Source organism: Lingula anatina, chromosome 3 (assembly GCF_051362555.1).
Source record: "Lingula anatina isolate TDL-2025a chromosome 3, LinAna3.0, whole genome shotgun sequence".
Lineage (NCBI taxonomy): Eukaryota > Metazoa > Brachiopoda > Lingulata > Lingulida > Lingulidae > Lingula > Lingula anatina.
Window position 1 is genome coordinate 14,875,494 of NC_141769.1, and position 12,067 is coordinate 14,887,560.

The 12,067-nt window shown below is 36.5% G+C and overlaps 1 protein-coding gene across 2 annotated transcripts in view; it reads left to right on the forward strand.

Moving 5' to 3' along the window:
• LOC106181300 (rho GTPase-activating protein 6) overlaps positions 1 to 12,067 on the forward strand; it is a 48,737-nt gene that overhangs the window by 17,539 nt on the left and 19,131 nt on the right. For both annotated transcript variants that reach the window (XM_013565632.3, XM_013565631.3), the window contains 3 exons: positions 3,113 to 3,269; positions 5,379 to 5,513; positions 9,106 to 9,235. In XM_013565632.3, coding sequence (XP_013421086.1) covers positions 3,113 to 3,269; positions 5,379 to 5,513; positions 9,106 to 9,235 — 422 coding nt within the window. The remainder of the gene's footprint in view (positions 1 to 3,112; positions 3,270 to 5,378; positions 5,514 to 9,105; positions 9,236 to 12,067) is intronic.

Sequence of the window (12,067 nt, forward strand, 5' to 3'; positions counted from 1 at the left end):
TGCACTGTGTGACTTCACACCACTGCTATTTAAACTAGTAGGCATCTGTTGACAAAGTCAGTCTGGCCTTTGCCAATAAACTTCCTGAAATTCAGCCTTTTTCTGTGACTGCAGGGACTGCACTTAACCTGCCTCAATTTTCTACAATTAAAATCACTTGGTAAGAAATTAACTAAATTGGACACATGCCAGTAGAAGTCACCCTCAGTGATACAAGTGAAATCCGTAAAAATAAGCCAAATACATAGCTGGATTAATAAGGCTGCATGTCAAAGGCTAAAATTTATATTCAAAATGTTTACATTTTAATTCTGATATCATTCTCCTGTGCAAAGTTGCACAATTTTTCAACTCACTTTAGCAGTCAACAAATGTAACACAGCCCAACTTTTATCTTATTATTATATGAGGATCGCAGGCACCAAAACCAGCATAACAATTTAAAAAATGCACATTCTCACTCTTGCCAAACCAAAATGGCTCATTTTCATTAAACTAAGAAAATAAGGGTGATCATTTACTTTGGTAATGATGATCTCTTTGATGCCAATACAAGGGGGTCAAGTTCAGAAAGCACCCAGAAATCGGGGGAAATAACTCCAGCTGGTTCCTTGATGTGAATTCTTCGACTAATTCCATTACCCTTGCCGTGGGTTGATTGTAATTGACAGTGTCTTGGGAAGTTTTTAAAACAAGGCACTTACTGACCCATGAGTAGATTAGAGGTAAATTTACAAGGTAAATGAGAGGTCCCCAGTGCACACAGTCACTCAGTGCCGCTGATGTCAGAGCAGCACCTTCTGCTGTGCTATCACTTTCATGCTGCGGCAGGTATAAAACTGGTGGCAGGCCTCAGCCTTCAGGCACAATTAGCTGGAGTTGAGAGCAAGAAGGAAAGAGAGTGAGAAACAAAGATAGAGAGATATTCACAATGATGGATTGCTGAAGCAAGTTATACTTGACTTGTGAATTCTCAGAATACGTAAGGTTCCAGAAACAGTGATGCAGAACTTCTAGGAATTGTTATTGCCTGGATTGTTCTCTTGGCATTTTGTGATTAGGAAAAGAGCCACAGATAATCTCAAACTCTGCAACATTGCAGGTTTTCATTAAGATTGCAATAACTGGAAGCAGATGATCAATGTATTTGAAACCATTTTTTAAAAATGATATTGACATGTGGGCAATTTGCTGACAGCCATTCCATGACTTCTCAATTTTCTTAAGTTGTGTAAGATTCTTTCTGAAGCCTTTGGTCTGGCTCACATAAGGTTAGGACACAGAGTTAAGCTTGGTGTTACCTTGTTCCTTCCACACGAGAAGTTTTCCTGATCTGCAGTCTCCAATCATCTGGAACATATTCTACACAGAGCAATAGCTTCAGGTGCTATACCAGGAGTACCTCCTGTGAAAGAAGAAAAAAAGAACTGAAAACGTTGTAGTTTCACAAGCTGTATCAAAGAACCAAGAGGCTTTTAAAGTTGATAAGACACTTAGATTTTCTAGTCAAACCTGTAAACATAACTAAAAAATAGAAGAAAATGTTGATATTTTCAAGGAAAAAGTCATCATGCAATGGCAGAAACTGGAAGGCAATGGTAAGAGAAAGAAGTCTAGATACCTGATCTGATAAAAACTTTGATGAGTGCTGCTTTTCAAATTACTCATAACATTTGAGAACATCTCCATAACTTTGCTGTCAGGGTGTTGTTGGGTGATATGTTTACCTTGGGTACAAATTTAGAGGAAGTGCGATCATGCCCTTCAAATTTCTGTCTGCTTAAAAACACCTACTTTCTTGTAAATGTAAAACTTGATTTTCATCAATCTCCTTTGCACCATGTTTTGGAAATTTCCTAAATCCAAACACTTCACTAAATTTTCATTTAACGTCATGAGTTGATGAAGGCAGGTATAAAAACTGCCATCTATCTTTCCACTTCATATTGTGGCTGAATCTCCAGGTAAGTTGTATCGGGGAAACCTTTGGGCTGAGTGATTGTTGAGAGTTGAACTCATAAAAAAATGTAGTTTAACCAAAAGACAGATACTTTCCTGTATAAACTGATAGACGTGTATATTCTATGGATGATATTATGAGGTCATTTTTTAATAGGATGAGTACATGTAATTGAAAGGTGCTGAAAATAACACTTTCTATATATTGCAAAAAATGCTCAGGTGAGATAATTCAAAATTAACCTAAAATTAACTTAATAACGATATTTACTAAGTCATTTTCATGGGATATCCATGCAGTGTGTCATATGATTTCCATAACCCTGTGACCCGAGAAATGAGCTATTAGTTAAATATGTATATGGCTAATTTAACCTTCAATCTTGCATGCCTTGGTGCTGATGTATGTGAAATAACTGTGATACTGCTCACTAATTACCTGTCTCAGTCACATTGGTGAGGATGGGGTGCAATTTCTTACTTAAGAGGTGGACAGAGTGTATTTAGTGCAGTCCCCCCAGTGAACGTTAGTGACCACGTGCACTGATGAGGGCGTAATCTCTTATGAGTCTTTTTGTCTCAATTGCTGCAAGGGGTCGCTGGTCTTTTCCAGATATACAAGGATGTTCTTAGTATGCTCACTTTATGAAACAGTTTTTTTTACAAAAACGAGTGCAGGTCTGGATATATTGTGAACACACATCACGTGATTAGGACCACATTCTCAGCATTTCAGTATTCTGGCTGATGGACTAAAAGCATATGACATACCAGTACTTGAGTTGGGGCTAAGTCAGCTTCCAGTTTAAGGCAGTTTTAATTACTTGATAAACACCATTAGCTGCATGGGTAGCTTTTTAAAATTCTAGACCTGTAGCTGAAGTAAGAAATAATTATCTGACATTAAGTTCCAACCTTATACAGGCATTTGACAAAAGTTAACTGTCTACATGGTCATCACAACAGTATTTGGTAGTCAAATTATGGTGGTACAAACTTTTAAAACAGACATTTAAAAGACAGATATCCAGTGCTTAAATCAAACAAATAAAAAAAAAAATCATTCATTTGTCTCTGCTGATAAAAAATTACTGTACTGTATATTTGATATGTCTACCATACAAATTAAATATCTTCATTCGTTTTATCACAGGGCAACTGTACATGGTGCAGTATGAGTGGAAGAAAAGTGGTGCTGACCCCCACCAACCTTCTGTCCCTATCGGATAAAGAATGGTCAGCTCTACAGAAGATAGCGCTAGCCAAGTTACAAGGGATGAATCTAGGCTGTCCTATAGCTATACCAAAAGGTAAGTCTAGAAGTGTGGAAATCTTTTGTCTTAACCAGAAAGTAATTAGATTATAATTTAGGTGGTTCAAAGTTTTTCCAAAGATCATAACTGAAGGAAAAATTAACAGATAGGGGAAAAAAAGAAAATCTTGACCAGTGTGAAATATATGTATACATTGTATTATAGTTTACATATATTTACTTCTCTCAGCACTAGTTGATGCTAGGTTAAAAGTGAGGAATTGATAAATATAGGCCAAAATTTGACATTTATCTCGCTGCATGATCCTAAAGGAATGGCACTTGAAATCCATAGTGAAGTACATGTTTCCTGCTATGGCGTTAGTACCTTCAGGAAAGAAACAACTTTAGAAATATGTTTCTTCTGGTGACTTCATACTTGTGTAGTATCTATATATAGGGAAGAAATCACTTAAAAATATGTTCCCTTGAGGTAAATCAGTATCATTAGGAAAAGAAACGACTTCAGAAACTTTGTGGTCCTCCTGTATCCACCCACCCACTCATTCTCAGATGCTGAGTCAAGGATTAGAATGATGGATTAAAATTGGGCTCAGGATGGAGGATGGCATACATAAAGGAGTGTGTGGGATTGTGTGGGATTACAAATGCAAATATATCAGATATTTTGAGGATTTTAGGCTTATTTGATCATATAGCTTTAATTAGGTGACATTAAACTTGCTTTGAATCTAAATTATTCACATACTGAATTTATTTTTGCAATTAATATGTTGGGCAAAACACCAACCATTCTTAAGTATTGGATTCATCACTGCAAATAGACATGGACACAAATTTTCTACCATTGCTCAATCTGACAGTACTTCATTCGAAAGAAATGAAAAATTCAGTGGTGTTGATTTACATCAAATATTACTTTCCTTCATAGTCTGTCATACTGAAATCATATAGCTATAAAAACTTTAATCTCAAATGATCTAATGAATTTTGTCTTTAAATGTGCCAATATATGCCAAAATGCATATGGGACATACATGCTTTTTATATAAAAATTTGTTACTCATTATGTATGTCATATGTCATAAAGCCTTTGTAATAAATACACTTGAACATTATTTCATCTTTAAAAAAATCAACAAGGCAAAAAAGAAAGATTAAGCAGTTTTGCCCTTCAGACCACCAAAAGAGTAAAGGTTAAATCAATTCCCAGCCTTTCTGTCTGTAAGAGATAAAAACTCCACTTCATTTATCACTCAAAAAAGACCTGGTCACTTCTCAGTCCTATGTTATTATTGGCACAGAATGCCTTTGCTATATATATATATATATATTCATGTTTTGGGCCCTTGTCAGTCTTATGGCAGGTCTGGGTTTAAATGTAGAAGGTCACAGATTTTTTTCCCTTGCTTGGCTTTCCTCATCCTAAAAAGTCCTCTTGATCCTCACAGTCCTCACAGTCCTCAGTGTTATTGCATATCTTTGCTGGGTGGAAGTAAAGTTACTGGCATGCATGTACCCACTATGAACCTCAAGGTGGCAAGTCTACATGTCTACATACTGGTACAACTGGAAAAAAAAAAAAGAATAATAGTGGTAATATTAATGAATAATAATGAAAGAAAATTGATATTCCATAGATAGGACATCCGCCTTTGCCCCCCTGCCTTGCTTTTGCATGTATCTTTCTTCACCTGTAATTTGCACACAGCTGTGGAATAAAAAGAAAGGTGTTTATGTTTACATTGAGGTTTTCGTTCTCACCTGTTCAATACAAGGTTATGGACAGATAAAATCAGGTTTAGATCAGCATACACAATCATTGCTTTCTTACTTATCACTCTGGTAGAAGGAAGTATTCTGGAGTCGACAGATCCAGATGTTTATGTTTCCTCACAAATGCTGCAGTTTCTTAAGCCTTTTCTAAAATTCACACAAAAGCTGTCCTAGCTTGCACTACAAAACCAATTAATGAATCTGAAAGTGTTAAATGTTCATGTTGGCAATTTCTAGTTTTGGATATTTTCAGATTGCTATGCATTTATTAACAAGTTTAAAAACAAAATTAAATATTTGAAGATATCTAATTCATTAATGAATAATAAGTTAGAATATTCAATTCAGTTTAAATGTCTTATTTTTACAGATGGTTCAGGATCACAGAAGCAGAAGAAGAAGTATTTTGCTCTCAAGAAAAAGTCCCACACAACCCATCTGGGTGACCTTATTGATAATATTAAGGACAATTTTCGAGATAAAAGTAAAGAAAAAGAAAATAAAGGTAAGTGGATGAAAGCACTGACTTTGCAGTCAAACATTTTCTGACCTTCAGTTCATTCACTGTTGATTGGGAATGCTTGTATTTAGAAGAGACGTACATTTAGCATGGACCAACTTTTATTTCAGAAGGCTGGTACAGTATGTTGTATGTGCCATGAAATAAGCTTTGTAAATAATGTAGAGATGGTTACTGCATGCCATATACTAAAGGACCACTTTCAGCTTAAAATAGTCACATTAAAGCATGGACAATAATTTTTTTAAAAGTGCACTGTCATGAATTACTGTTGTTGTTATAGAACTATTTTGCCTGTAGTATTAACATGATGTTTACTGTTGCTGTCTGTTGCAGGTTCTTTGAGATCTTTCCACTTCTGTCCCCATATACATTACTGTGGCACAACGTTGCATTAAGACCTGTTTATCTATAACTATATCAGTCTTCCCTTTTCTCCAGCTCTTTTGCTCACAGCTTTGTCTATAGTACTAATAGATATTCAGAAGTGAAATGAAATAATCTTACATCTCATTCCAAATTCTAGCAGATATTGATGATAAGTAGGGCACTTCAAAAAATTCTCTACCCCCCTTCCCCCATACGCACATATACAAGCTGACTCACAGTATTATGATGCTGATAATAAACACAGGCACTTAAAGCACCATCTCACTGTGGTTAAATTTAGGTGCAGACCACACACTTTTAGACAGGAATCATCTAAATATGTCTCCTCCAGGTGTAGTTTATTAAACCTATGATCCGATTATGTTCTATAACCTTTTAATTTAGGAGCCCTTTAGCACTGGCTGCAGTTAACTTAAGGATAATATAAGGTGCATACATGATGCTTACCTGATTTGAGAGATAGGGATGATGAGTTTGGTGGATGGTGTCTTAATTGGGTCCAAATTAACAGAGAAACAAATGTGGGTACATTTTGTCCTTACCAAAAATAACAAACAAATATGCATACCCATTTATACTTACTGGCTTATCAGTGGTTGGTTGGCAGGGGCATTTGTTGTAAATCATACTCTTTGCTTTCTCTTTTTCAGTACTGTCTACAATTCCAGCCTCTGCTGGCAGTTCCATAAGTTATCTGAAGGGGGGTGGGGAGTGGCATAAGGATATTTTTCACTTCTTTCATTTTAAAAAAGATAAGGGTGGGTAGGTACTTTTCCTCTGTGCTTATTTAGGATCCATGAAGGTCTCTGCCACCCACTCCACACCCCCCCCCCCTTCTCCCTGAATAAGCATACAGGTGTTAGTCTAACCACATGGGTTATGCCAATGAATCATTGTTCCTGGTCAGCTCTCTACATTCAGCATTACTCTCTGCTGAATGGTCTATATTGTATGTAATGCCAAGAAACCCAAAACACCTGGCAGAATGAGACTGCATGTGCACTTCACATCTAAAAGGAACTCCTGGTTTTAATCCCAGCCCTGCTGTGGTTTTCTGGCTCTCAGAATTATAAGCCATGATTCATGCATCCTGAGATAAAATGCAAAAGTTAACATTGTGGTAAATAGTGTCTGCATGAAACACTATTTACATATTTGTTTGTTATTTTATTTCATTAGATTTGATCAACTAAGTGATTTGAAAGCACTGTACCAATCCTCACTCCATGCACATTTGCGTAAAGAATATATTGTGACTCACTGGCTATAAGTGTAGAAAAACTCAATGTCATGGATATATTTGGAGAGTAAAATTAAACAGCAGAAGCATATACACATTCGAGGAAAAATGCATGCTTGCAGAGAGGGAGAGGGAGAGAGAAAGGGAGGGAGGGAGACAGGGGAGGGGGAGGTAAGCAGAAAATAATGACAATCCACAAAAAGAAAAAGATGAAGCTCACCAAATTGATAAAATATATTTCGTATCCACAACTAATGCACATCATTGACCCTTTCCAAATCTCTAGTCAAACTGCAGCCCCTGCATAAGTTATGGTTCTTTATCCACCCCGCCCCACCCCTAAAAATCTCTGGTTTTGCAGCTTAACTTTTGGTGCACCAGGAATATGTGATGCTCCCAGTGACCTGTGTTATTGATCAGTTATCCCGATTAGATCAATTAACTCTAAAAGCTTCAATTCTATGGGAAACAGGCAATTGCTAGCATGAGTAGAACCAAGCTGCAGTTGCCGAGGTCTAAATATAGCAGCCTGATACCTGCAGGATGCCTCTGGGACTGACATTTTAAAAGTACTAAAGGGCTGTATGAGTAGCTTTGAAACCTTTGTATGTATATGAACTCAATAAATGCACCCTCACTATTTTAGTGTGCTCACACCCCTTTACAAAAATTACCCAGTATATAAACAAAACATGCTTAACAATTTATGAGCCTCTAATTTAACAGAGGTTAACGTGGTAAGGTACATATCTGGTGTCCTTTTGCCACTGATGCCTTGGTACAAATGTTACACTGTATAAAAAGAAAGAAATTTACTGAGGGTCAAAAAAAAAAAAAAAAAAAAAGCATAAGCTTCTTTCTTTTTTGTTTAGTTTGCATCAGCATCATTAATTAAAGTGGCAAAGAGACAACTAGTTTGTGTCACAACAAGCAGAAGATTTTGAAATATGCATTAAAATGCATTATTTATTGTATTTCAGTGTGAAAGCAGTTGCAGAATGCATTTTAAAACATCTGTCTGCTAAAACCCTGGTTTATAGAACTTGTGTTTATGGGCATGCAGGTTCCATAATCTTTTTTTCATGTTGTTTTTTATTAAGAGGAACATATCCATAACCTAACCTCTACTTGAACTGATGAGGTCTATCATCAGCTCCAGGGTTGTATTAATAACATATACTTGGAGCAATGGTCCTAGTACAGTTTTGTCCAAGTTCTGGCTTAGCTGCTATTGCTTTCATTCCAATCTCACCTCAAACATGCGGGTGATATACTGGTGCTGACCCTATCTAAGGTGAAACGTGCAATCATCGTCGATTTAATTAACATTTTTTTCAGCCGTGACCTAAGGAATCTCACCTGAGGTGCTTGTCACTTAGGTTCACACCTTCAGCCCCCTGATCTATTTTCCAATTAATGTGGTCAAACCTGCACCAGCGAAAAGATAATAGATAAATATTTGCACCATGATTGCTTTCCCAGCTTTTTCAGCTATCAAAAACCCATTTCCATGTGGTCAACCTTACCATTCTGTAGTTCAGTAAATGTAAGAGCTAGTATGATGGAAGTATGGTCTGAATGGTTATCTAGAACCGATGGGAATCTTACACCATACAGCGGCCATAAACTGAGCAGCAGTTGTATTCTGTCAAGCTTTCAATAATGACCTAATGTAAACAAGTGTATTAGTTCTGAGTACCACCCAAGGGCTTTCATGTTTGGTATACCACTTAACAAGTAGACAAACCATTTTATTATCTACTTTTTTTTTTCATAATGATCTAGCTAGCTGTTCTACCTTGTAGTTTTATATCTCCAGTTCATCACCACCCAAGATGCCCTGTGTATTCCATTTTCCGACCAGATGCACTTGTAAAGATAAACAGAGAAACATTTATAATTTTTTCTATCTATAAATGATGACCTGAACAAATTCTTTACCTTCAGATCACCACCCAGGAGGTCTAGTATTTGGTATACCTCTTTCTAAGTGCATTTCTAATGATCTCGCCCTGAAGAGGAGAAAGTTATCCCTACTTCAAGAAAGACAAGATGATGGATGTAATACGCAGAGGAGGTGAGATTTCTGTCTACCTTTCTTCGATTCTATGTACACACATGCATTGTGTTGTGCACATATTTTATATCAAATACTGGTACATGCCTGCAACATTGTTATATCCAATGTATCTGAGCACACATGCATACAGAAGTACATGCACATTCTTTCTCCATAATTGATGATTCACTGTAATACAGAAACTTATTAGTAAAATAAGACAAGGAAATAAACAAACAAAAGAACTACACATGCAACAACCATAAAATGACAAATTATGATTAACGCAGGCTGATATGGCAAAAATGAAACCAATTATCAGACAAAAATAACTTCCTGCTTCATAGCCCATTATGAATATTTCAGCATACCTTTGAACTACTACTTGCGGAGGGGGGAGGTGATGTACAGATATAAACCAATCTTTGGTCATTTCTGCATTAAAAAATAGTAGGAAGCTCCCAGTACGCCCTGCTGCTGCATAGCATTAGTCTGAAGGTTCAATTGTCCAAATGTTCACAATAGAACCTTCAGACCAACGAACCCTTTTATTAAACACTGATGAAAAATTTTTCGATTTTTCGGACCAATAAACCTTGGGACTATCAAGACGCATGCCCCATGGTTCTGCTTTTGCTACCGTTGGTCTTCCTCCTTGTAGTCCCAAGTAAACAGGCAGTCCATCAACAGTGCTGCCAGCTAGTCTGACAGGTTGAGAATCTGTCAGTTCCACCTCTCAACAAGTATATGTACCCTGACTTTCAGAGCAGCAGGAGTGATCCTTGTTTTCTATATAATCTTGTTTCCTTTAGATCAAGCAGGTTTATGGCAGACAGTGATCCTATCTTATGCACATACCTGCAATCATCCAAAATTTTAGCAATGTGATCCAAGAAAGTTTTGGAAAATTTTAAGGAATTTATTGATGTGGGGCAATAATTTTCTCAGCCAAATTAACAAAGAGCAAAAAATGCAAGATTATCTCAAAAGAAAGTGAAACTCAAGGTACACATAGCAGAGGGTACAGGTACAACTGTACCTGTAGAAAAGCTTTGCCAAAGAAATGGAAGACAAACTTACAATCAGAGAAGTTGCCCTCATTAAAAGACGTATTAAAGGGCAGAAACAGTGGGAAGATCTAGTACTGTCTGTTACAAGAAGTAACTACTATGGTAGTAAATAAATTAAGTAACATCTTTGGTGTGATAGGTACAGAGAGGATTCACATGGTAGCTGTCACACTTGTGAAGACTACTCACCTATCAATGAACCAGCCACTGATGGAAGCCAGACATGTTTTGATATTGTGAACCAAACCTATACCTATGTGTGTGCTTGAACTCAGCCTTGTAACTACAAGCTGCAGTATCACTGTACAAAATATTGTCAAAATACTCCCCAGAGCATGCACTGTGCTAGAGCAGTAAGGTTGAAATATCAGTTGGCGAACTTGTCAAACACTTTATGGGCATGGTTATTAAAGTGAGCGTGCTATTTGCCCTTAGATAAGAATTAAAAAAAAAAAAATCAAATTACACATTTTTGGAAAAACATCATGCAGTCTGACATGGTACTTCAGAATTAGTACCTGCTCTAGACTATTGCATGTAAATTATGAGAAGTTTATAACTAGATTTTCTTAACTAGTAGAGTCAATATATCAAGAGTTTATTTTAAATACATACAAGGTATGTCTAGAACTAGAACTGTGCAGATTCCACAGAGGCATATTAGGAAACAAACAGACAGATTTTAGGTTAACCTTTCTTATCACCCTGCCCAATTCAGATTTATGAATAGTTTCTAATCATCTCTCTGATGTAATACCAGGCCCAACTGTCCGGAAAAACTGAAAATATTACCAGGAATGCTTTAGATTTCCAGGGGATTTCCTTTACCTTTCATACTGTGATTTATCAGTTAACCAGTAAATCTGGCAATCTTGCTCAGAATGATCAATTAATACCAAATGTTCATCTCGCAAGACTCAGAAAAAAATATAATTTTCAGAAGCATATCTTTATATACAGTTTACCTAGAAGCACTAGTGCATGGCGTCATTGAGAACTGATTGAAGAAGATTACTGACAAATTATATCTCTTGCTCTTTACATATATATATGTAGACCCTATCCCTTCTAAACCACATCCCATACAGCACAGCAGTGATATGATCAACTTGGAAATTAAGTACTAGTAAACACCTGGACAGTGTAGATAATGATGAGGAAAACACCATCCCAACACCCCAGATGGCTGGTAAAAAACCTACCAGACCAGAAACAAGATATTAGCCAAACAAGACTGAGTCTACACTTCCAATGTAACACTATTCACATCTTAACAGCAAAAAACATGTCTGATATGTGGTGCTTTGCCATAACCATGAATCACAGGTAATAGAGAAGTTGGAAAAACAAACATCCAGCTCAAAACAGAGCACTATCGCTCAGAAGATCTAAAGGTTATATCTTTAAAGCAAACAACAGTTAGCTTTAGATTGCCTGCTCTGGTTCTATCAGGTTGCTCCTGGACACAAAATTCAGACACACGAACAAATGTAAAAACCATTATCTTTCTGTTCTTGTTTCTTTAAGTAGGTATAAGTTTAGCTCAGGTGGCCCTATTAAACAGCTTCTGTTACAGTGCAATGAGTTTAGAGTTGCAAGTAGTCGGCTGAAAAAGTACAGTTGTGACGTAAATGACAATTTGGCAAAAGTCAAAATTTTTATGATAGCATTCTAGTTTAACGCATCATTTTTTATCTGTTTTAACAAACTTGATTAAAATATTTCATTATTCCAAATTGTTCAAACCACTATCTTTACAAATTTTGGCTTCTGTTACTAC